Below are 24,595 nucleotides of genomic sequence, written 5' to 3' on the forward strand. Positions count from 1 at the left end.
GGCCGCGCCGGGCGGCACCGGCGGGTGATGCGGGAGCGCGGCGGCCGCGAGGGGTCCGGGCCGGGGCGGCGCGGGGTCGCCTCTCTCCTCCTTCTCTCACCGCCCTTTCTCCCTCCGCAGTAGTGGCGAGAGCTGGAGGCGACGGCGGCGGCAGCAACAACGAGGTGCAGTGGTGCTTCTTGCAGGTGAAGGGGGCGATCGACGAGGACGTGGCGGAAGGTGAGGGAGCCCCTGCGCGCCGAGCCCGCCCGGGCGGCCGCGGGGCAGCGCCGCAGCATCCCCGGCCGTGCCGGGGCGTGCGTGCCATGACTAAGCGAGCTCCCACCCCTAGAGCATCACAGAGCAGCCACGGTGCCTGCCTCCGGGTCTTTGGTGTGGATCCCTGAATCCCTAGATAGTTGGGGTTGGAGGGGATCTCTGGGGTCCCCCGGCCCCAGCCCTGCCCAGGCAGGCTCCCCTGCAGCAGCAGCACGCAGGAACTGCCCAGGAGGGTTTGCAGTGGCTCTGCAGAGGGAGACCCCAGCCCCTCCCTGGCAGCTGCTCCAGGGCTCTGCCCCTGCGGGGAAAGGAGTTCTTCCTCCCGTTGGTGGAACTTGCTGTGGTTCAGTTCCTGGCCACTGCTCCCTGTCCTGGCTCTGGCACAGCCTCTGGCAGCCCTGGGGGAGCTCTGCACGGGTTGTGGGGTCCCCTCTCAGCCTTCCCTTCTCCAGCCTGAGCAGGCCCAGCTCCCACAGTGTCTCCTCATCTCAGAGATGCTCCAGTCCCAAAATGACCTCTGTGGCCTCTGCTGGACCCTCTCCAGTAGCTCCTGGACTTTATTGTCATGAGGAGCCCAGAGCTGGGCACACTTCTGGGCTTAGGATAACTGTGTACAGTTCTGGGCTTAGGATAAAAGGTAACAACAGTGATACGATACAGGGAGAGGAAAAAAAGAAACACCAGTGGAGTCTGTCAGGCTTGTCAAGTTTCGCTCTGACGCACAGAGAGTGCAGCTCTGTCATTTGTACTGCATTGAAAAGTGCAGTTTAAAGGGATCCTGCAGCTGTGGAGAGATTTGATTCCCACTTGTTAACGTTTGGGAGCTATAAATAGGGATATTAAGCAGGGAAAAAGGGCACACCTTCACATTTCTCTGAAACTTTCCAGGCGCTTCGTGTTTTGGACAGGGTAGAAAACAAGAAATGTTTTAACTGGGAAAAGTGTTTTCTGTAGAGTGCAGAGCCTGGGTAGAGTTTTGCTTGACTCTGATGAGAAAGTTCTTTTTTTGCCCCTAAATTTTCTGTGTTCTAACTGTCCAGGCTGGCAGTGTGAACTGTCCTTTCCAAAGTGTGAATTCACTTGCAGGGCTGTGTGTGCTCAGCTTGGGTTTGGGATTTTATTTTTGTTACTGGATGCAGTAAATATTTTTCCTTGCTGCCTGCTATGGGGAAATTGTGCTGACAGTGTTTTCATTTTCATGCCACTTGTTTGGCATTCCATTTAAAATAATGGCCATTGGAGGGATAGACTGGAAACTGCTTGAGAAACTGGACTCACTCAGTGGTTTTCTTCCTTTGTCTCCCCTCTGTGTGTTTTGTAGCTTGCTCTGAAGTTCCCAGAAATCTTGTAGAAATGTATATAAGTAGCTTGTATGTTTTTTAAATGGTTCTTTTTTCTCAGACCTGGCTCCTAGGGGCATCTTGCTTCCCAGGTAACTCCTGAGCAGCCTGGATTTGCACAGAGCAGGAAAGCTCCATGAATCATTCAGCACCTGGTTTTGCAAAACTACCACTAAAGTTTCATTGTCCTGTGGGAATACCAGAACTACTTACAGGTTTTGTGACTTCTTGATTTTTTGTTTTGATTTCTGGCCTTTCCCCTCTTGTTACATTTTGCTGGAATTGGAATTAAATATAAAAAAATAAGCCATTTATTTGCTAGTAACTGCCCAAATTTAATTTCCTAGTACAAATACATGGCTAGATTTTGGGCCTCATTTAGGGACATATTTACTCATTACCATTTTTAAAATCCTCTCTTACCAAACTGCACATCTAAACCTACTTGATGGACAACTGTTGCCTTGAAATAGCCTTTGAATTGCACATACATTTTTGTGACAGTGCAAACTTGCTACTGCTATCAATTTTAGTCCATTTTGTGAAAAATCAGCTCTCTAGAGAAGGAGGACACCCTGAAGTTGCTGTTCAGCCCATTCCATGCAGAGTGTTTTGCTGGATTTTCTTAGAAGTTTATTCAGGAGTTGAAACTGCTCAGCCAGGCAACTTTTCCAGAAAATCCTTTCTTTTCCAGTGCAGTTCTAACATACGTTTTATATTCCATAGTTGTTTCTCAGGTGTCTGGCTCCATCACAAACAGTGGGACAAGTGGCTGTGTTAGATTGGCAGCTGGATTTTCCTAACTGGGTCATTAATACAGAAAATCACTGTCTCCTCTTTGTCTTGTCCGTGCCTTGCCTTTCCTCGGTGACTAATCCCTGACCTCTGTTCAGGCTCTGTGTCAGGAAAGAGAAGGGCTCTGTTCAGTGTGACCATTTCTGAAAGACCAGGATCATCCATCACTTATTGAATATGGATTTTCTAAAGGGTTGGATAAGGCTTTTCTAAACGGCAAAGTTTAGTTGCATTCAGGGAAGAGGACTGGAGGATAAAACAGAGATCGAGTGAAAGATTTAATATTAGGGATGGCAACAATCACAGTTTGAAAACAAAGCTAATTAAAGATTGTGTTATAATTTTGCTGTTAGTGTTAACCACATGACTCTAAAACTTGCACTGATTGCCCATGGAACTTGTAATTCTTGGGCTGCTTTTTTTGTAGAAAGACCTTTCTTTCTTTCTAAATAGAGAATACAAATGCTGCCAGAGACTTTATCACTTCCATGATTTCAGTGTTGAATTTGTTTTGCATGTTCAAAATCGTTCATTTTAGGAGACTGTTTTTTTGGGGGGGCAAGTAAAGTGTAAATCTGTTTATTAAATGTACAGATATGCCCAAATTCCCATGGGCCAGATGTTCTGCATCTAATCCATGACCACTTTTGGATGCAGTGCTGTATCTCCAGTTAATGATCCAAGAAATAAACTTTTTTTATTTAATTGTTCAGATAGTGACTGGTATTGATTGACTGTCCTGCCAAACTGAGACATCCCTTGTTACCATCACTTCAGCCAACTCTCCTCCTGCTTTGCTGCCTGTTAGGTGTTGGGTCAGACACCTCAGCAGTGTGCCAGGAAGCAGAACACAAGGAGCAAAAACAGCCACCATCTGATAAAAATATATTAGTCTGTAATCCTGAGTACAGCTACAAGCGATTTAGAAATGTTCTTTGGAAATTGTTGTTGCAAATCAGCGGTTTAAGATATTCTCATGTATGGTTCAGGAATTCTCTTTGGCTATTCCCCTGTTTTTAAAGGACGTTCAGGCATGGTTTTGTGCTTTAAAAAAACTCTTGCAGTAGAAGTGCAGCTCTGATGTCTGGTTCAGCTGCATGAAGGGAGGTGCAGAATTGGTTGCAAGCTTTGATACTGTCTTTTTTCTGTTAAGACCTGGAAGGTAGAGGACTAGTGATTGCAGAGCTGTTTGCTGTCACCCTAAGCCTCTGGTCATGCCTGGAGGTGGCACTTGTGCTGCAGAGGGGCAGAAGGTGGGCTGTAGGCTGGCTTTGGCCTGGGGTTGTCCTTGAGAGCCAGTGCTTTGCCTTGAGCAGGACCTCAGATGTCTCTTTGCCCCCCTGAAGCCTTAGGGTTCCCCAGGGCAGCTGTGCCTGCCCCTGCATCCCTGGCAGCGTCCAAGGCCAGGCTGGAGCACCTGGGGCAGGGGAAGGTGTCCCTGCCATGGCAGGGGTGGCACTGGGTGGGCTTTGGGGTTCCTTCCAACCCAAACCAGGCTGGGATTCCATCATTATGTTTTGATGAAGTATGAAGCTTTGGTAAGATGTAGCTTGTGAATGGTGAAGAGTTTGAATAAGTTGTGCATATCACTTGCAGAGTTGTAAGTGGGAATGCACAATAAAGCAGTTTGAGTACTGGGAATACAGAATTAGTGCAGGTCTTCCTGTGTGACCAGTGGGAGCTACTGGATTTGTCCCTGCAGACGGGCAGGCTGCGTGCAAAGCGAAAAGCCTAATGAAAAATGACAAAACCCACTATTTTTTGAAGGATGGGAAGGTGTGAAAGCTTCAACTGAAAGAAAAATTTTATTTTCTTCTAATGTTAAGACTTTTATGAACTGATAGAACTACACCCAAAGCCATCACAATGAGCTACTTAGAAAAAACTAACAATAGCATGAATTAATTAAATATACTTCTGGTAGGAGAAGGCTTATTGGAATTAGTCTTCCAAAGGTTAAAAAATAATACCGACGCAGTAGATTTGCACAAAGAGTACTGGATTATGTCACGAATCTGAGAAACAGCCTCCAGAATTTCTCATGGCTTGTAGGGAAGGCAGGGCAAGCTCTGCAGGCAGGAGAGGAGCACATCTGTGGAACTGAGCTCTGGCTTTGTTGCTCCTTTTCGTGCCAAGCTGGTCTGGCTTTCCCTGCTCTGTGCACCCCAAACTCAGAAGACAGCTTTTTTGGGATGTGACTCAGAGACTGGACTCCCAGTGTCAGCTCACGGTGTGGCTCCATTGATGGAGAACAGGCTGAGCTGTGTGAGGGAATGGCACTGACTGCATGAGCCAGAGCTGGGGTGCTGTGCCATCCCTGAGCGCTGCCTGGGGGAGCTGCTGCTGGCTGCCTGGCTGGCTGTCTGTCTGTCCATGCTGCTCAGCGCTCCTCCAGGAGCCAGGTGGCTCAGCTCCAGGCATCCAGGACACACAGGAGCTGGCAGGCTTTCCCACACAGCTCCAAACAAGATGTTTGGAGTCTGCCATGGCCTGTCAGCAGCAGCACTGACCTCAAAGAGCTTCTGCTTCCCGGCTGGCCGGTGCCCTGCTCTTGCTTGATCTTAAATCTGTTCAAGGACTTCAATTAGTCCCAAAAGCAGTTATTTTTGACTGAGTTAAACCCTGCCAGGTGCCTAAAGGCAATTCAAGACAATTTCACAAGTGATTTGAGTATTAGGGCCTAAAAAATGGTTAGACCTTACAAATACTTATGGTTGGCAGAGTGTTTAGCGGTGTGAGCTGAGAGAAGTTTGGTGTGAGCAAAACTATACCCCTTTGCCTTATTCTCCTGATTCTCCACAACTCACTCCTGTGGTAACTCTTCAAAGTCCTAAAAGTGGAAGTGTACAAATTGAGTATGTAAGTAGGCATATTCTGAAAAATAGGTGATTGAGTAACTTGGATGTGTATGTGTATTGTCAGGTGGTTATTGGCAGCTGTAAAGTTTGGCTCATGTTTCAGGACAATTGTGATTTCTATCAGCTGTTAGGAAACAGCACTTTAGGAGCACTGACAGCAAGAGCAGTCGGTCCCTCCCCACTGCAGGGTGGCCCCCTCTGTTCCGCTGGCTGTCCTGGCAGCCCTCCTTCACTCTGAAGCAAGTCAGTGACATGGGCAGGGAGGGGGAGAAGTGGGTGCAGGAGTCAGAGTCCTGCAATGGCAGCACTGCCTGCCTGCCCAGCACGAGGAGGGTGGAGCAGGGTGCTGCCAGCTGCCATCCCAGCTGGAGAGCTGACTGACTTCACACCCTGCTTCCCTCTGCCCACCCCAGAACCTTCCGTGCAGCTGCATATCCACGGGGTGTTGGGGAAGTGCAGTTACTGCAGGTCAGTGACAAGCAGTTCTGAGGCCCTGTGTGTCTGGAACTTGTTAAGCTCCAATAGGATTTTGGTTTTTAAACATTTTTTCTGTGATTTGTTCTTTAGCAGGTACTGGTCTCTAAATTGCTTCATTTTTTTGGATAATCTCTTCCTTCTAAAGGGGCTCTCTATTTTTTTGACTGATCTTATTTGCTCCTATTATATTTTTTATTTGAGGAGTCTTTCCTGAGTTGCTGTGAAGTGATGGCTCCTTGCTGTTCTCACTGCCCACGTTTGTCACCTGTGCTCCCTCAGAATGGTCTGTTGTCCCTGTCTACTGCAAAGAGAGTTGTGTTCCTTGTGATGTCGTGTCACACAGTTCAGCACAGCATTCCAGGGAGATGCCAGTGTCTGCTCTCTGAGTTGATGTAGGAGCACACAACCTGTGCCGATCCCTTCTGCACTCTCTGCTTGCTTCCCATCCGCTGTGGGAGACCACACAGTGCCTCCCACAGCTTTGTCCAGCCACGGGATAGCTCCTGCTTGTTAGGATAACAGTGTTGGGGGGAGAGGTGTGTCTCTGAGCTTGATCACAGCCACAGAAATACTCCCTCTGCTCAGCTCCCCCTGGCAGTCTCCCTACAGTCCGTGCTATCCGTCTGCCTGCAGGCCAGTCCAGCCATTTCCTCTCAGAGCATGAGCCTCTGCACAGGTTTCCCTGGGCCTTAACAAGTTCCTGCTTTGGTCCCAGGGTGGGTCATGGGAAATGGGGCTGTGCATTAAGACACAGGGAGCAGAACAAGAGCCAGGTTTGCAGGCAAGCATTGTTCAGGCTGTGTGCTGAAGTGGTACAATGTCCATTACATATTTGGAAAATTCTGGGTTAAAATGCCCTGGAAGCTGGAATAGCCTCCTTTTTAGGTGCTGTTAGAGAGCTGTGAGTGTTTGGTTCCTTTTCACTACTTGTGTGAGGAGTGAGTTTGTGACAAAAGGCCCTGAGCAGCTCAGGAGGGTGAGAGGCACTGGTGCTGACCGTGTCTCATTAGTGTTGGTCCTGAATGCGAGCTGCAGCTGCAAATTCCTTCTCTTCTGGGTGAGCCGTCAGGTAATTCCATGTTTTCAGCTTTGGGTTTTAACCAGGGCAGCAATGCACAGCCAGCTTAGAGAGGAAAAGTTCACAGGAGCTAATTTTAGGCGCCTGATGTAGATGTTGTGGATCTCTTTGCATTCTCCATTACCTCAGCTGAGAGCCCGGGCGTTGATACCGGTGTCAGAAATACCGGGGATGAATCCTGGGGGGATTAAGTTAGTTTGCGGGTATAAGCTTGCTGTTGTCTCCAAATCCTAACAAAAGCTGGTCTCTGCCACCCCAGCTCCCTTCACTCCCAGCAGAGCTTGCCCAGGAGGCTGTGGAGGCTGTGAACGTCCCAGAATTCTGGCAGGAGTTGTTTGTAGGAAGGTTTGCACTCAGCAGAGATGGTGAAAGGCTCAGAGCACTCAAACTGAGCTTTGACACATCTGTCAGGGCTGTCCTGAGACAGGCAGTGGGCTCCACCACATCACGGCAGAGCTGGATTTGTGGCCTCTGATGTGTTTCCTACCCTTGGAAGTGATCAGTGCTCTTCAATCTGGGGGTACTACAGAATCACAGTGCAGTTGCCAGCAATCCTTTTAATACACCAGCTGTGAAAACAGCTCGGAGTTTCTCCTCTGAATGCAGTGTAACCAAGTTGGAACTCTTTTCCAGAAGTGAAGCTGAACATGAATTTTTCTTGTCTGGAAAGAAATATTGCTAGCCTTGTATGTTCCTGTGAAGTCCCAGGGATTGCTGCCCTCCCTGGGTACAGGAGGGGGATTTACATGAATGCAGAGCAAGTCCCAGCCCCACAGGGACAGCTGGCCAAACCTCTGTTTCTAGGAAAGCAGAACCTGAGAACAGAGCCTTGGGGTGCTGTCCAGGAGCAGATATCACACTGGTTTGGCTTTGCTCATCCTTCCCCACATTCCATGGGATTTACTCTGCTGGCATGGAGAAGAGGCTTAAAGTGAGGCAGGGGGGATAAGACTGGTGCTTGTATACCTGAGAAGCAGTTATGACATCTAACAAAAAAGCCTAGAAATCCCAGAGTTAATGCAGTGATGAAGAGCCTGCAGAGGTTTGCTTTGTTCTTTCCTAAAAGTTTTAAGCTGACTTGGAAGTGAGGAGCAAATGTAGGTGGGTGAAGTGTTGAGCAGAGCAGGGATGGTTTGGAATTCATTCTGTGCTTTACTTGGAGTCTTGGAATAGTTTTTTATTTCACCTGCTTTGAGATGGTAGAATGCTGAGGATAGTGGGTGGAATGATTTGGGGGATTGATCTGCTTCAATTAAACATGCCTGTAGGGAAAACTTTATAATTCATACTTTTATGGATAAAACAAGTACAGGGCTATTAAAGCAGGTATTTGCTCATATTCCAAATTTCGTAACTTAGAAAATATTTGAAGGAAGCTTCTCTATTTTTGTCCTGCTGTGCCCCCCTAGTTCCCTGTTCCCTAGAGCACGTTGGTGACAGACTATTTCAGTGCATCTTCTTTCCCCTCCTCTCCCTGCATTTTTGTTTCAAGCCGTGGAATTTGGGTAGTGTCTGTGTTTTGGTGCGTTTCCACCCAAGATTCTGTTTGTCTGGGTAGCACTGCTGGGGAATAATGGCTGTGTCAGCAGCTGGTTTGGGCATTTTTGGGAAACAAAAATGATGCACGACTTACTTTGAGCAAATAATTGTGTGAATACTCCAGCAGAAAGTGGCAGAAGCTAATAATAACTTGTTCCTTTTCTAAAACAAAATGGAAAGTAGCTTTTGTGACTTTGAAAGAATTGTATGTGCTAAGGAGGCATTTATTCCTGCTGTTATTCCTGAGTCTCCAAGGGTGAAAGGGATCCTAGCTGGAAGGGCTTGCAGGTGGGGGTGGCAGTGGAATATTAGTTTTGCTACTAATAAACTTTCATAACTCAAGGGCTTCTTCCTATCTGAGTACTGAAAATCTCATAAAATTCTCAGTGAAGTCACTTCACTGATTGCTTACCTTCTCAGTTTGTTTCTTTTTCCTTGGTTTCCTGCTTCTCCAGAGTGTCTTCTAAATCCCTGCATATAATTAATAATAACTGAGAATTGACTAGTAATTCCCTTTAAAGAAAGGTGACTATAAAACTGGATGTGTCCAAAAGCTGCTTAGTGATATTGAAGGCTGGCATAAATCTGTAGAAAGGTTATATTTAGTCATTTGTTTAGTTGTTCTAAATAATATTTTTTTTTAATCCAAGAAGGTAAATCATTATCTCTCCATACTAGGAAACAACTTTTAAGAGCATCATTGATAAAAGATGAAAAATGAATTTATATTGAGAAAACTGGTTAATGTTTCTAATCACCTTCCTCTTAAGAGTGGGGCATTATTGAAAGGAATTTCAAAGACAGCACATCAAGATCAATACAGGAAAGGAGTTTCCAGGGAGTGTCCAATTGCACACTCTGGAACTAATTGATATGATACACTTCAAACCTCAGAATTCAGCTATCTGCATCATAAATGCAATATTTGATGTGAGCAGGCCCAGCAGGAGCAGTGTTTGCTGAGTGCTTTGTTCGTTACCATCTGCCCCAGCCCTGGGACAGACATTTCCAGCTCCTTATCTCACCTCCCTGTGGCTGGGGTTGTGCAGTGGCAATTATTTCTTTATTGCCACCTCCCAGAGGGCCTGGGGCTGCTCTGGGGGGTAAGCACTGGCCTCTCTCCCGGCCCCAGGGCACTGCAGGTCCTGAGGGCTTTTCCCTTGCTCCCCTGCTTCCATGTGTCCTCCTCGCTGATGCTTCTGCAGGGAGCTGCTTCAGGAAGCTCAGCTGAAGAATTTTGTTTCTATTTTGCCCCTTTGGCCAAGCAGAGCTGCCTGTGCCAGGCTCCTGAAGTTACTAAGTCCCTGCGTGCTTGGCTTGGGGAGGCAGTGTGCCTCAGCTCACCTGGGCCAGGGCACGCTGCAGGTGGGAGCAGCACACCTGGCAGGATGCACACACTGGGCTGGGATCCCTGGGGGGGCCTCAGGGCAGGGATATCCCATGGACACTGCAGTGTTACTGCCCAGCCCTTGGGAAGCTCAGGGCAGGGATATCCCATGGACACTGCAGTGTTACTGCCCAGCCCTTGGGAAGCTCAGGGATATCCCATGGACACTGCAGTGTTACTGCCCAGCCCTTGGGAAGCTCAGGGCAGGGATATCCCATGGACACTGCAGTGTTACTGCCCAGCCCTTGGGAAGCTCAGGGATATCCCATGGACACTGCAGTGTTACTGCCCAGCCCTTGGGAAGCTCAGGGATATCCCATGGACACTGCAGTGTTACTGCCCAGCCCTTGGGAAGCTCAGGGATATCCCATGGACACTGCAGTGTTACTGCCCAGCCCTTGGGAAGCTCAGGGATATCCCATGGACACTGCAGTGTTACTGCCCAGCCCTTGGGAAGCTCAGGGATATCCCATGGACACTGCAGTGTTACTGCCCAGCCCTTGGGAAGCTCAGGGCAGGGATATCCCATGGACACTGCAGTGTTACTGCCCAGCCCTTGGGAAGCTCAGGGCAGGGATATCCCATGGACACTGCAGTGTTACTGCCCACGGGCAGCACACACACCTTGGGTTCCTAAGCCAGTGTGTCTCTGGTGACTAAAGGCCTGCACTGAGGAGTGAAGAAGTGTTCTAGCCTGTCAGTAAAAGTGTGTCAGACTTTGAAGCATGGCTGCATTTGAGGATGTAAATGAAGAATTTTGTCATTGCATTAATACGAGTTGTAATGCTTTTTTGTGCTCATGTCTTGGAACTCCTTGATTTGCTTTCCACATTACAGCGCTGGTTTATTTCTGTTCTCTTTACAGCTGATATAATTTCAACAGTTGAATTTAATTACACTGGTGATCTTCTTGCAACAGGAGACAAAGGTGGCAGAGTGGTTATATTTCAAAGGGAACAAGAGGTCAGTGACTCAAAAAACAAAAGTGTTGTTACTACACTGTTCTTGTGTTGCACAGTCTCCCTCCATCTGTTCATGCCCTGGGGTTTAAATGGAGAGTTTTCTCAGAAAACCCCAAGTTAGACAAGTTTCTAAGTATCTGCCCTGTGCTGTACTTGGTAAGTTGGTCTCGTGGGGGTTCCCTTCCCTCCTTCCAAAAAAAAGAAAATCCCCAAAATCCAGGTGAGCTCTTTATATGTACCTGATGTGCTCAGTAGAATTTGGACTTTCTTGTGAATTTTTCCTCTGGGTCAGCCTGATCTGAGATAAATCACAATGCTTTGGGAGAGACTGTAAAAAAAGTTCAGGAAATAAGCTGCATGGACTACAGGATAAGGTAGTTAAAAATTGTTTGAGGATTTAAAACTAGTGGGAACAGCCAGTTTTCCAGAAACACTTGAGTGTTTCCCATCAGGAGGGTGGGAGCACTGTCCCTCCTGCACTTTCACAGCTCCTCTTCATGAGTTCAGCTGTGTGACAGTGCTGTAATGCTTCTGTGTGTTCATCCTGAGCTGGGATATCCCAAGTAGCAGTGGGGATGGGAAATGTCCACCAAGTGCTGAAAAATAAGTGTCATATCTGGGACGAATCTGGAATTGTGTTCTTTAAAAAGTCAGTATTCCACATGGCAATTCTCAGCAAAGTGTCTGCATAGTCTGTCCTTTGAGGAGATGAGGGGAATTTGAGGGTTTGAGCATTCTCCTGGGTCAGAAGTATCAGAATTTATAATGGAATTTTAATTCAGCTTTGTCTGTACATGAATATTACAGATCTTCGGGTGCTGTGGGATTTCTCCAGCAGAACCCCTCTGCTCTCTTTGTGGGGCTCAGGTGATGCTCTGCTAATGACCACCTGGCCAGTATTTTGCATTTCTCCTCACTGCTGCTGGTCCCAGCCCTGTCCCGTCTCTGGTTGTGCTGGGAGGCTCTGAGCACTGAGGTCCAGCAGTGCTGAAATGTTACCTGGCTGCACCCGCACGGCTGCGGGCTCATTCATCATTTACTCTGGGGCCAGAGGCTTAGCAGCAGTGGGGATGGGAAATGTCCACCAGGTGCTGAAAAATAATATCTGGGAGGAATCTGGAATTGTGTTCTTTAAAAAGTCAGTATTCCACATGGCAATTCTCAGCAAAGTGTCTGCATAGTCTGTCCTTTGAGGAGATGAGGGGAATTTGAGGGTTTGAGCATTCTCCTGCGTCAGAAGTATCAGAATTTATAATGGAATTTTAATTCAGCTTTGTCTGTACATGAATATTACAGATCTTCGGGTGCTGTGGGATTTCTCCAGCAGAACCCCTCTGCTCTCTTTGTGGGGCTCAGGTGATGCTCTGCTAATGACCACCTGGCCAGTATTTTGCATTTCTCCTCACTGCTGCTGGTCCCAGCCCTGTCCCGTCTCTGGTTGTGCTGGGAGGCTCTGAGCACTGAGGTCCAGCAGTGCTGAAATGTTACCTGGCTGCACCCGCACGGCTGCGGGCTCATTCATCATTTACTCTGGGGCCAGAGGCTTAGCTAAGGCCCAGAGATAAGGTCAGAAGTGCCTCAGGCCCATCCTGCACTTCTCAGGATCTTGGACTTGCCTGATGTGGAGGGGGACTATTATGGGCTGGCTCTCTGTTGTTCTGTAAGGCAAAACCTGCCTGTCACGGCACTTCCTCAGAGAAGGAAAAACAAACCCAGGTCAGACTGTTCACACTGGAGGGTTCAGCTGTCTCCTTGGGAACACATGGAAACTGAGGGAAGAGTTGGGAATGAGGGACATTTCTTTTGTCATGTGCAAAACTGCAGGAAAGAATCCAAAGTGTATAATGCTGGAACCTTAAAATAATTACCATATTTTTTACCCGGTTTGGATTTAAGATTCAGTTAATTAGGTCAGTGACAGCTTAGGGTGGTTATACAGTTCCCTATACGTTGGGATTTGGGAAAGCACCCTGGAATGCTCTGCATCATGCCCTGGGCTCATAGGACTTGACTTCACTTGCAAGCAGCAATTACTCCAGCCAAATGTGTGAGAGAAAGCACCAGTGCCAAGGCAGCTCACTGTGTGTGCAGGGAACTTCTGGATGGGGTCAGGTGAGAGGAACCTGCCCAAAATTCTTACAAGTCAGTGATGTGTAGGGAGTAAAATCATGTAGAGTCTGAGAGTTCAGTGAGAGCATGGAAGCTCCACAGCCGTGAGACACTGCAGGCAAACTGCACCCCTGGGGCTGTTCTGCAGCACAAACCACTGACACCAGCTCACTCAGAAAGCCTGATAACGAGTTGCCTCAAATCTGATAATGCAGATCTGGGGAACCTTGGGACTTTGCTGTCTGTTCCTTGCTCCCACACCCACCACATGAGAATAGCAAAGCCTGAAGGGTGCACAGATATTTATACATAAACTTCCATTTCTAAAGAGGAAGGGCTGTGTGCACTGTATTGATGCTAAACTGGATACAATATCACAGACTGAAGATTCAAAATTCAAGAGCTGTTGTAAAAGCTGATGTTCTGATTGACAATTTCTAGTGGTTGTTTTGTGCGGGCCATTTCTGAGGGACCCAGTGCCACCAGCCTCAAGAAATGCTCTTTTTCTTGCAGACTAAAAGCCGTCCTCTCGCTCGGGGAGAATACAATGTTTACAGTACCTTCCAGAGTCATGAGCCTGAGTTTGACTACTTGAAAAGTCTAGAAATTGAGGAAAAAATTAATAAAATTAGGTGGTTACCACAACAGAATGCTGCTCACTTCCTGCTGTCTACAAATGGTAAGGGCCTTTTCTTTTGCACAAAGAACTTTGTCATTGGAATATTGTCTCACCTGCCACACACTTGGGGTTTTTTTCTGACATATTTTGGAGTTGTTTTAATGTCTTCTCTAATTACATGAAAAAAATGTTTTAATTGTAATGTTGGCTGTGTAAATATTGGGTCTGTTTAGTTTCGGTGCATCATGGAGCTTCTGTAAATGAAATTGTAGTACTGGGTACATGGTTAGTGGGAACAGTTAGACTTATGTCTTAAAGGTATTTTCCAACCCAAACTATTCTGTGGAAAAAACTTGCTCTTATTATCAGAGGAACACATTATTCCTAACAGTTTGGATCACTTTATGAGGTCATGGTGACATTCTAAGAGCAGGAGTGACTTCTGTCTGCTGGTCTGTGCAATTAAGTCTTACTAGATAGAAGTCTTACTAAAGTATTCTTTAAACTGTGTCAAATGAAATGCTCTGCAGGAGTTTGGGGAGGAGAGGTTTGGCTCCAGTTAGCCAAGGATCTCGCCATTGGGTGATGTTTTGCTTGTAATGTTGGCTGTATAAATATTGGGTCTGTTTAGTTTCGGTGCATCATGGAGCTTCTGTAAATGAAATTGTAGAACTGGGTACATGGTTAGTGGGAACAGTTAGACTTATGTCTTAAAGGTATTTTCCAACCCAAACTATTCTGTGGAAAAAACTTGCTCTTATTATCAGAGGAACACATTATTCCTAACAGTTTGGATCACTTTATGAGGTCATGGTGACATTCTAAGAGCAGGAGTGACTTCTGTCTGCTGGTCTGTGCAATTAAGTCTTACTAGATAGAAGTCTTACTAAAGTATTCTTTAAACTGTGTCAAATGAAATGCTCTGCAGGAGTTTGGGGAGGAGAGGTTTGGCTCCAGTTAGCCAAGGATCTCGCCATTGGGTGAGACAAGTGTGCACTCACTGCCTGCCCTTGGAGCACTTCTTTGGTAACACCTGGCAAGTGCATTCCTGTGGAACCCCAAAGAGTGGGGCAAATCCTGATCTCTGCCTCTGGCTGGCTCTGAGCAGGTGCCTGGGGCCAACCTGGTTTCCTTTAGGACAGTTAATACAAGGAGTTCATGTGTTTGTTGGGTTTGGTCCCTAGCAGTGGCCTGCTAATGTAATTCTGCTAATTATCCAGGGCTTAGTGGGGAATTTGGGTAATTGGTGTGTGAAACTCTCCCCAGGCAGTGGCATTTGGGTGAGTGGGAGGCACAGGGCCTTACTGCTCAGGCACAAATTGGGATCTTATTCAAACTGCACCTCATGTTGTGGGTAAAGAACTTGTCAGGGTCCTTCTGCTGCGTGCAGGGAACACAGACAGGTCACTCATGTCTACTCTGCTGAGTCCATATTTAGTGATTTGATTTTGTATTCAATCCATTCTCAAGCATGTGAATTTTTTGGTTGTAGATAAAACTATTAAACTATGGAAAATAAGTGAAAGGGATAAACGAGCCGAAGGTTATAATTTGAAAGATGAAGATGGAAGACTTAGGGAGCCTTTCCGAGTCACAGAACTACGGGTATGTCTCTGCTCTTTGAGTTTATGTATCTCTCTGCATGCTCTTCTCTGTCTCTGTGCTACCAAACTGAAATGTGCAAATCAAAAGTGGTGTTGGTGTCAGGCTCGTTGAAAACATTCAGAAAAAAATGGAGACGCTTCATGTTCTTAGATATAAAAACTATTTTTAAAAGTTCCTCTGGAAAGCTTGAGGAAAACTTTTATCATTATAACACTGTATTTCTAAGAGGATGACTCAGAAATTGGAAGAGGGTATTCTGTGGCTGGATAAAAGTGTGTTTGTTAGAGCAAGTTCCAAGCATTTGGATAACCTAATGTGCACTGGAACAGTCTTGGACATCATGCTGTAGTGGTAGGGTTAGTGCTCCAAACTTGGGATCATTTGGAGCAGGAGCCCAAGAAATGAAAGGCGGGGTTGGGTTTTTCCTGGGGTTTCACGTTGTTCCACCATCAGCAGGAGCAGAACTGAGGCTCTCACTGCTCTCAAGGCCACCCCTCCATGGTAGGGACTTCAGCTGGAGGCATTTCTAGGGGGTTTGTCTTGCTTTTGCCCAAGCTGAATGTTGAACAGAAGCTTTGAGTATACAAAATGTGTTGGGAAAGGATATCCACTGCCTCAGTGTGTGCAAGCCAGGGTTGGATTGAGAGTTCTGATGACAGCAGCTAAAGCCAGGGACATCCCTTGGGATACAGTGGTAGAAAGAGGTCCCGGTGGAGTTTTGGGTTCTGCAGCCTTGCCCTGCTGGAGCAGGCAGCAGCTGGGCACTGGAGGGGCACTTTGGGCTCCTTAAGGCACTGTCCTGCCCAGGGGGAGCAGCAGGAACCTCTCCAGCCAGTCCCCTGCACTTGCTGCTGTTCTGGGCTGCAGCCCCTGCAGGCACTGCAGCCTGGGAGAGGGGTGGATGAGCCACATCTGAGCAAAAGCTGGCTGGAGGAAAAGCCTCACCTGGAGGTACCTTCATGTGTTAAAATGCTCAGGGTTTGGAGAGCCAGAGTGTGCCAGGAGCTTTGGGGCTCTCTTGGCAGGTTTTGTTACAGGAGCACAGTGCCCATGTTCATGGGGACGTGGCCATGGGGGAGAAGCAGCACTTTACACAGAGACCATGGCATTTCCAAGTCCCATTCCTGATCTTTGCCATTAGTGCACCTGTGCTGTCACAGCCAGGCTGGGAGCACTCTGCTGAGATAGGACAGTGGCCTGATAAAAAGTAATGGATTAATTGTAGTTGTTAATTGGCTGTAAACAGGCTGGGAGATACACACCGGGAAGGCAGGTAGGGAGCTCTGGGCTGGATCAGTCCTTGTTCCATGAGGACAGGTTACCTGAGGCACCCCTGAGCTCGGCTGGCTGTGGCAGCAGGACACCCGGGTGTGCCTGAATCCCTGCTGACTGTTCATGAGCAAATTGGGAATTTTCTTGGGAGTCTGTTCTTGCCAGTTTCCTGGGCACCGCGAGTCTGAGGTCTGGGGACATTTTTAAGGGTTTGTTTACAAACACAGCCCATGTGCTGTTGGGTGAGGCACCAAGGGCTGGCTTTGACTGGGAGGTTTCCTGTTGGCAGTGTCCAAAGTCAGCATCCCTGTGCTCTCGATATTTTTTGTGCTCAGTGGATTTCAGAAGTGTTTAGTCACCGAATCAATACAGAAATCTGTGCAGTGCAATTAATTAATTGCCATCAAACAAGCTGTGGGGCTCAGGGCTCAGTGTTGGCGCCAGTTCTGTTTAAGGTCTTTATTGATGATCTGGCTGAGGAGATCGAGGGCGGCCTCTGAGTTGACAGAGGATGGAAGGTGAGTGGGGTGTGCAGCTGCTGGAGGGTAGGAAGCTCTGCAGGGAAAACTGGACAGGCTGGATTTGTGGGCCAGGGCAGAGGGGTGGAGTCCCCATCCCTGGAGGGGTCTCACAGCTGTGTGTGTCACTTGGGGACAGGGGATAGTGGTGGCCTCAGCAGTGCTGGGGGAATGGACTCAATCCGGAGGGTTCTTCCTAAGGCAGTGACCCTGTGCTGGGTGATGTGGGGGGTCAGCAGTGACCCTGTGCCAGGGTGATCTGTGGGGGTCAGCAGTGGCCCCGTGGGGGTCAGCAGTGACGCCGTGCCCAGCCGTGTGCTCTGTGCCCGCTCAGGTGCCAACGCTGAAGCCCATGGACCTGATGGTGGAGGCCAGCCCGCGCAGGACCTTCGCCAACGCCCACACCTACCACATCAACTCCATCTCTGTCAACAGCGACTACGCCACGTACCTGTCTGCCGACGACCTCCGCATCAACCTCTGGCACCTGGAGGTCACCAACAGGAGCTTTAGTATCCTTCGGTGCCCTCTGCGCAGCGGGTGCAGCTCAGCTGCCTGTGCTTAAGAGAATCACCTCAGTGTTACTAATTAGAGTGGGTGTTTGAAGCCAGGGCTTAAAAGAGCATTCTGAAGTCTGGAGGTGTAATGCAGTGAAAGCAAGCTTTGGGATGCTCAGTCAGTGCTGAGGGCAAGTGTGCCTCCAGTGGAAAACTGGCAGTAGAAACATTAGGGAGGGTTTGGTTTCTAAGGAGGAATTGTGGCAGCATCCCTCACTTGTGGAGTTCAGTCAGCTTAAATAACAGTTGTTGGATATGAGCAGTAGATCCTTTGTTACTGTGGATACTTCTTTCAAAGTTTGTGGTCTCTTAACCAAGTGACACTTCTCTTGAAACCAAGTGTTAATATTTTTTCATGTCAAACAGTACCATTAACCGCAGAAGTAAATTTCAGATCTTTCTGCAAACTTGTGCAACTAAAACTAACAGAGTGCTTTACATTGACAAATCTGCAGTACAATAGAAGTTGCAGGAGTACTGATGCTTAAATAGGTCAATTTCCAAAGCTTCAGGTCAGGTTTTCCAAAGTTTTAGGTCAGGTTTCCAAAGCTTTAGGTAAAGAGATGAGGTTTAATTTGGTATGCAATAGGAAGCATTGAGAAGGAGGCTTAGGGAGACTTGCTGGACTTTGATTCTTGTGAGATACTGTTTCACTCCAGGAATCTGAAATTGCCCAGCATCTGTGGATTTGAGATGGAGAAAGCTGGGGAGGCATTTCACTCCAGGAATCTGAAATTGCCCATCTCAAATCTGTGGATTTGAGATGGAGAAAGCTGGGGAGACACCTTTTAATGTAATGACAGGCCAAAGGGCAATGGTTTCCCAGAGCCAGAGGGCAGGGCTGGATGGGATATGGGGAATTGGGAATTGTTCCTGGCAGGGTGGGCAGGCCCTGGCACAGGGTGCCCAGAGCAGCTGGGGCTGCCCCTGGATCCCTGGCAGTGCCCAAGGCCAGGCTGGACACTGGGGCTGGGAGCAATCTGGTCCTTAGACCATTCTGGGATTCTGTGACTTGTCAAATCCATAGTTCTCCAGGCTGTCCCCCACTCCTGTACCTTACCCACGGTGGGAAGGAAGCTCTTGCCCCAGTTTCCTAGCTGGCATTTTTAAGCTCTGTCGCTGATTAGCTGCCAGAGGGGCTCGGGTGTGAAGCGTTGCAGGCCTTGACCAGCTGTGGCAGACATCGTGGACATCAAACCAGCCAACATGGAGGAGCTGACAGAGGTGATCACGGCGGCCGAGTTCCACCCGCACCACTGCAACACCTTCGTGTACAGCAGCAGCAAGGGCACCATCCGCCTGTGCGACATGCGCTCCTCCGCGCTGTGCGACCAGCACTCCAAGTGTGAGTGCCCGCCTTCCTTCCTTCCTGCCCGCCTTCCTGCCCGCCTGCCTGCCCGCCTTCCTTCCTTCCTGCCCGCCTTCCTTCCTTCCTGCCCGCCTTCCTTCCTGCCCGCCTTCCTTCCTTCCTTCCTTCCTTCCTTCCTCCCTCCCTTCCCTTCCCTTCCCTTCCCTCCCTTCCTCTGGCCGCGCTGCTCCGGCCGTGGGGACCCCACCTCCCTGGGCAGTGCTGGGGAGGGCTGGGCTGGTCCCAGCTGTTTTGTTCTGGGTCACTGCTGGACACAGGTGAAGAGCAGAGCATCACCTGGCTGCTCTCTGCCCATTTGTGCCTCGTGAACTGACGGGAACGAGTGCTTTGGGCACAGTGAGACCTGTCTGCTGGCCACACTTGGGCTGGCTGCCTCTCAAGGTATCTGCTCACCCTGTGCCACTTCAGGGCAGCTCTTGCACCTCTGTGCATTGCAAACTGGGTTGCTGCTGCCAGAATCCCTGTCCCCTGTGACCAGTGCAGCTGCTAGGGTAGGATGAGTCCCTAGGAATAAACCCTGGAAGTTTCCAGGGATGCAGGGTGGCTGCTCCCTCAGCTGCTGAGCCACCAAAGCATGAGCAGGTCAGGAAAGAAAGCTTTGCTGTGGAAGCCGTGGGGCTCCTGCCTGGGCCTTGCACACAGCCATGTTCCTGTCCCTGCTGGCAGAGCTGAGCCCCAGCAGCGTGCCCAGCCCTGGGGGTGCCTGCCACACACACACTTCAGGCCAGCTTCCTGCAGTGCAGACAGGGCTTTCTTGGGGCTGGAAGGAAATACTTGTGCAATGGGAAGTGACTAACGCAAGGCCGTCCCACTGATCTGGTTCAGTGTTGCATTAAATCACTGAAAAGCACTTAATTTTTAACTGCTTGGGACTGAATCACATCCTGCTACAAGGGGTCTTCCAAAAATGAGGGAGATCTGGGTAGCCTGGGTCAGGGATCTCTGATTTCAGAGGTTGACTTGTGGATTTAAACAACACGTGTTGATCTGCTCTCTAAAATCACACAAACTGTGTTGCAAATAGAGCTGCTCACATCTCAGGGTTTGTTTAGTACAGCTGTGGTTCAGAGCTAAAGGAAAGTACATGGTTCAGTGGTCTCCTGGTGTTCAGGTCACCACTGTTCCCACCTGCTGCTGTTCTGGCTGATGTGATGGTTACAGTACCACTGCTCTTTGCTGCTCTGGTTGATCCCCAAAACCTGTGAGCTGTGGTCTGCTGGTGCTGTGCTCCAGTTGAATGTTGGAGAAGGGCATGGGCAGTCTGATGACCTAGAGCACCACAGCGCTAAAAAAGAGATTATTTCTGATTATTTCTGAGAAGTGTCTAACAGCTAATTTATTCAAAAATAAACTGGTGACTGATTTAAAATTCTCCAGTACTGAAAACATGGAAACCTTAAGAGCTGGCATTGGTTTCATGTGGAACTGTGTGTTCTCTCTGCAGTTTTTGAGGAACCTGAAGATCCTAGCAGCAGATCATTTTTTTCAGAAATAATATCCTCGATATCTGATGTGAAATTCAGCCACAGCGGGCGATACATGATGACAAGAGACTACCTGTCTGTCAAGGTGTGGGACCTCAACATGGAGAACAGGCCCGTGGAGACCTACCAGGTACATCCCCGTGTGCTGAGCTGTCCCTGTGTCGCGGTGCCCGTGTGCGTGTCCAACGCGTGTCGCTGTCCCCAGGTGCACGAGTACCTGCGCAGCAAGCTGTGCTCCCTCTACGAGAACGACTGCATCTTTGACAAGTTCGAGTGCTGCTGGAACGGCTCCGACAGGTGAGGCCTCGGGCAGGGCTGAGCCTGGGCAGGGCTGAGCCTGGGCAGGGCTGAGCCCGGGCAGGGGCTGAGCCCGGGCAGGGGCTGAGCCCGGGCAGGGCTGAGCCTGGGCAGGGGCTGAGCCCGGGCAGGGCTGAGCCTGGGCAGGGCTGAGCCTGGGCAGGGCTGAGCCTGGGCAGGGGCTGAGCCTGGGCAGGGCTGAGCCTGGGCAGGGGCTGAGCCTGGGCAGGGGCTGAGCCTGGGCAGGGGCTGAGCCTGGGCAGGGGCTGAGCCTGGGCAGGGGGTGAGCCTGGGCAGGGGGCTCAGCCTGGGCAGGGGCTGAGCCTGGGCAGGGGGCTCAGCCTGGGCAGGGGCTGAGCCTGGGCTGGCTGCTCTGAGCGGGGCATGCCAACAGCTCCACGTCATAAATGGGAGGGCACAAATCCCTGCAGTAGGCAGTTCACACCAACAGGATGGCCAGGGCTTTTCCTGCCCCTGTGCCCAGGTGAGCCCCCAGCTGCAGAACCCAGCACAGGAGGGACCTGGAGCTGCTGGAGAGAATCCAGAGGAGGCACCAAATGAGCAGAGGATGGAGCAGCTCTGCTGGGAGAGGCTATTCAGGCTCTCCCTGAAAGGCTGGTCACCTGGAGAGGAGAAGCTCCAGGGTGGCCTCACAGTACCTGAAGGAGCTAAGAAACTGGAGGGTATTTACAAGGGCCTGGAGTGCTGGGACACAGTGAATGGCTCCCACTGCCAGAGGGCAGGGCTGGATGGGAGATTGGGAATTGGGAATTGTTCCCTGGCAGGGTGGGCAGGGCTGGCACAGGGTGCCCAGAGCAGCTGGGGCTGCCCCTGGATCCCTGGCAGTGCCCAAGGCCAGGCTGGACACTGGGGCTGGAGCACCTGGCACAGGGGAAGGTGTCCCTGCCATGGCAGGGGTGGGATGGAATAGGATTTAAGATCCCTTCCAGCCCAGACCAGTCTGACTTCTGTTGCCAAGGGATAGAGGAGCACCAGGAAAACCTGCTTTGCTCACGTGCAGATTACAAAGTGTCACTGGAGCTGGGTGCAGTGGCAGGAGGGGACACCAGGGGAACAGCTGCTTAAAGAAGTGGTGCACTGGAGGCAGTGCTCAAGTGCCAGAGGAATGGAGCAGATGTCCAGTGGAGAGGAGAGGAATGGAATGCCATGGCCTGGTGATGAGCGTGGTCTGACTGAGAGGAAGGGGTGGAGTTTATTTCTAACAAGGCGTGCCTTCCTTTCCCTCGAACCAGTACAATCATGACTGGATCTTACAACAACTTCTTCCGGACGTTTGAGCGGAACACGCGCCGGGACACCACCCTGGAGGCCTCCCGGGAGAGCAGCAAGCCTCGTGCCATCCTAAAGCCACGCAAAGTGTGCACAACTGGCAAGAGGAAGAAGGACGAAATTACCGTTGACAGTCTGGACTTCAACAAGAAGATTCTGCACACGGCATGGCACCCCATGGAGAACATCATCGCTGTAGCTGCCACCAATAACTTGTATTTATTCCAGGAAAAGGTTAACTAAGGATGGCTGCCCGCGGACAGAGTCTCGTCTCACATAGTTCAGCTCAGTTGTTTTTCTGTAACAGAAGGCCTTGTTGTCCTGTCAGTGAGGAACATTGATGCACTTACTTCCCTTGAGCTATCGGAGAGCATCTGGCCTGGCTTTGAGTTCCTGGCGTGGTTCTGCCTGCGGTGGGGTGGGAGCATCCACGCGGCTTTCGGGGAGGACCCTCCGAGGCAGAATTGGTGGACAGTGCTCAATGAGGCCAACACTCAAAACAAATGTATTTATTGATGTCTGAGCCTTCCTTTCCAGTTTATAGACCAAAAAGTTTAACACCTGAGAAGAAAAAGTTGTCATAAAAGTGTAATTTCTCTCTCTCGCTCTCTCTGCTGTAATATTTGGGCCTTTCAGAACATTTCTCGTGCTTGATGCCTGTCCATTCCTCCTCAGGCCAGGGCCTGACCTTGGAGCAGGGCTTGAGCTGGGGTCTAGGCAGGTGTCCATGGCTATTTACTCACCAACTGTACCTATAACCACACCTTCTGGTGGAAACCACTTAATAAATAACAGCCTATCAAACGTGTTCTTAGAGCTGGAGGGATGTATTCAGTCTTCTTTTTGTATTGCATGTCCTGAGCTGGTGCAGAACAGTTCTGGTGGCACCTCTGACAGGGTTTGCCCCAAAACACCGAGTTTTTGGCAGACTAATACGAACTTTTTTGTGTAGTATTTCAGATTCTGAATTTAGAGTTTCCATGGCATTGTCATAGAGTTGGAGTTGCACTGGATTTGTTGTCAAAGGCTCTGTGTGTGCCAAGTAGGAGATGGAAAGGGTCCTAGAAACATCCACAGCCTTAACCAAGTGTCGGCCTTGCACGGAGGGAACCAAAACATCAACACCTTCTCTGCTCTGAGGATAAGCATGCAGCCTCCCGGTGCACCTCACCCTCAGGCAGAGACAGACCTGACGTGCATTATGGTTTTTAACCTTTTTAGTATTTGTCACAAAGGGAACAGTTTATTTTAAGTATTTGGCGTAGAATCTTGCATTTCCCACTGCAGTTCCAGAGCCACTCCGGGCTGGGCTGCCCAGGGAGGCCACGCCAAGCCCCGGCTGGCGGGACAGCAGCTGCTGGAGCTCTCTTGCTCACTTGTTTTAAGCCTTAGGTACTGTTTCTTTCTTTGTTTTTTTTCTTCCAAAGAGGCCTAAATGACATGCCCTTCCCCCGGATGAGCCCGGGGCCACGTCCAGCAGCCCCCAGCAGCCGGAGGCTGCACTCTGCCAGGTGCCTGCAGCCTGGGAACTCCTTCCCAGAGCCCCAAGCTTTCCCCCAGCCAGCCCCAAGTGGTTACACTCCGTTTTCCTGGAACAAAGGCGGGTTCCAGTCCCAAGAGCAAACCGTGGCCGTCCCGCCCCTCCCGGTACCGCCCCCGAGCCGCTGGGTCCCAGGAAGGGGGGAAGGACAAAGCCTGAGGTTCTCCCAGGAAAGGCTCAGTCCAGCCACTCCTGTCCTGTACGTGGGTTGTGACACTTTGGAACTCTGGAGATGTGGAACTGGGGGGTCCCTGAAGCGTTGATCTGACCGCGTTCCCAACGCCTGCTCGAGCCGATCCGTGGGGTTGTACATAATTGTTCAGTTCTTTTGACCAAAAAGTTTAATAAATTTTAAATGTTTACCTGGCCGTGCTCCTTGTGTTTTGCAACATTTCCTTCTGTGTGGGAGGGAATTGGCTGGATGGGCCAGCCCAGGGGCTGTTTGCAGTTGGGATGGTTGGAGTGGCCAGGGCTGCTGCCCCTGCTCCAGGACACGGCGGCACTGGCCGGTTGTGGATGTGTTTTTTCAGCAAATACAAGTGGAATATCCATGAAAAGGATATGGGGGGATTTCCTCTTCTACAGCCCTGTTTGCTTGTACCACTTTCAATCAGCTTTTGACTATTCTCATGGAATTGCTATCCTTTTATCTAAAACCAGATTTTAGTGTCAAGTCTGGTAAAAGCGCTGCCTGGTGGAGCAGCCCGGGCTAGTGAAAGGCTGTGCTCCCCATGGCAGGGGGGACTGCTGGGCAGAGCAGGGTGGGCTTTCGGTGGTCATGCCAAGAACGGGGATTGAAGGCCCCAGCAGTGAGGAGTGGGTGAGCATGGAGCACTGCAGCACCTCACTGGCAGAGCCAGCGCTGCCCCAGGGTGGGGGACAATGGCAGTGAAAAAGGGACACCGTGGTTTAACCCCTTCCCTCCCCAGCCAAAGCCCAACGCTCAGCAGGGACCTGCTGCTCTCATCCCACAGGGAATGGAAGCAGCATTCGGGGCACATTCGGGGGTTCCAATCCCACCTTTGCTCTTGGCTCCAGCCTCGGGAGAGGTTTGGATTGAGGGGTAGGAAAATTTCTTCCCTGGAAAGGGCTGCCCAGCCCTGGCACTGCTGGAGTGCCCATCCCTGGGGGGATTTCCCAGCCCTGTGGATGTGGCACTTGGGGATATGGGCAGTGGTGCCCTGGGCACTGCTGGGAATGGTTGGACTCCATGGGCTCACAGGGCTTTTCCAGCCTCAACA

The 24,595-nt window shown here is 49.8% G+C and overlaps 1 protein-coding gene across 3 annotated transcripts in view; it reads left to right on the forward strand.

Moving 5' to 3' along the window:
- Positions 1 to 23,722, forward strand: part of PPP2R2D (protein phosphatase 2 regulatory subunit Bdelta) — a 24,735-nt gene extending 1,013 nt beyond the window's left edge. The window contains exons 2-10 of one of the 3 annotated variants that reach the window (XM_039731355.1): positions 121 to 219; positions 10,598 to 10,695; positions 13,317 to 13,482; positions 14,915 to 15,027; positions 17,152 to 17,329; positions 18,555 to 18,719; positions 20,188 to 20,357; positions 20,433 to 20,524; positions 21,778 to 23,722. In XM_039731355.1, the coding sequence (XP_039587289.1) occupies positions 121 to 219; positions 10,598 to 10,695; positions 13,317 to 13,482; positions 14,915 to 15,027; positions 17,152 to 17,329; positions 18,555 to 18,719; positions 20,188 to 20,357; positions 20,433 to 20,524; positions 21,778 to 22,057 (1,361 nt within the window). In that variant the 3' untranslated portion in view covers positions 22,058 to 23,722. Of the gene's footprint in view, positions 1 to 120; positions 220 to 10,597; positions 10,696 to 13,316; positions 13,483 to 14,914; positions 15,028 to 17,151; positions 17,330 to 18,554; positions 18,720 to 20,187; positions 20,358 to 20,432; positions 20,525 to 21,777 lie in introns of those variants that run through there. The other 2 variants (XM_039731356.1, XM_039731358.1) reach the window with 2 other exon arrangements.
- The last annotated feature ends 873 nt before the right edge of the window (positions 23,723 to 24,595 follow it).

The sequence above is a fragment of the Passer montanus genome, unplaced genomic scaffold (assembly GCF_014805655.1).
Source record: "Passer montanus isolate IOZ18808 unplaced genomic scaffold, ASM1480565v1 scaffold77, whole genome shotgun sequence".
In the NCBI taxonomy this organism is placed as follows: domain Eukaryota; kingdom Metazoa; phylum Chordata; class Aves; order Passeriformes; family Passeridae; genus Passer; species Passer montanus.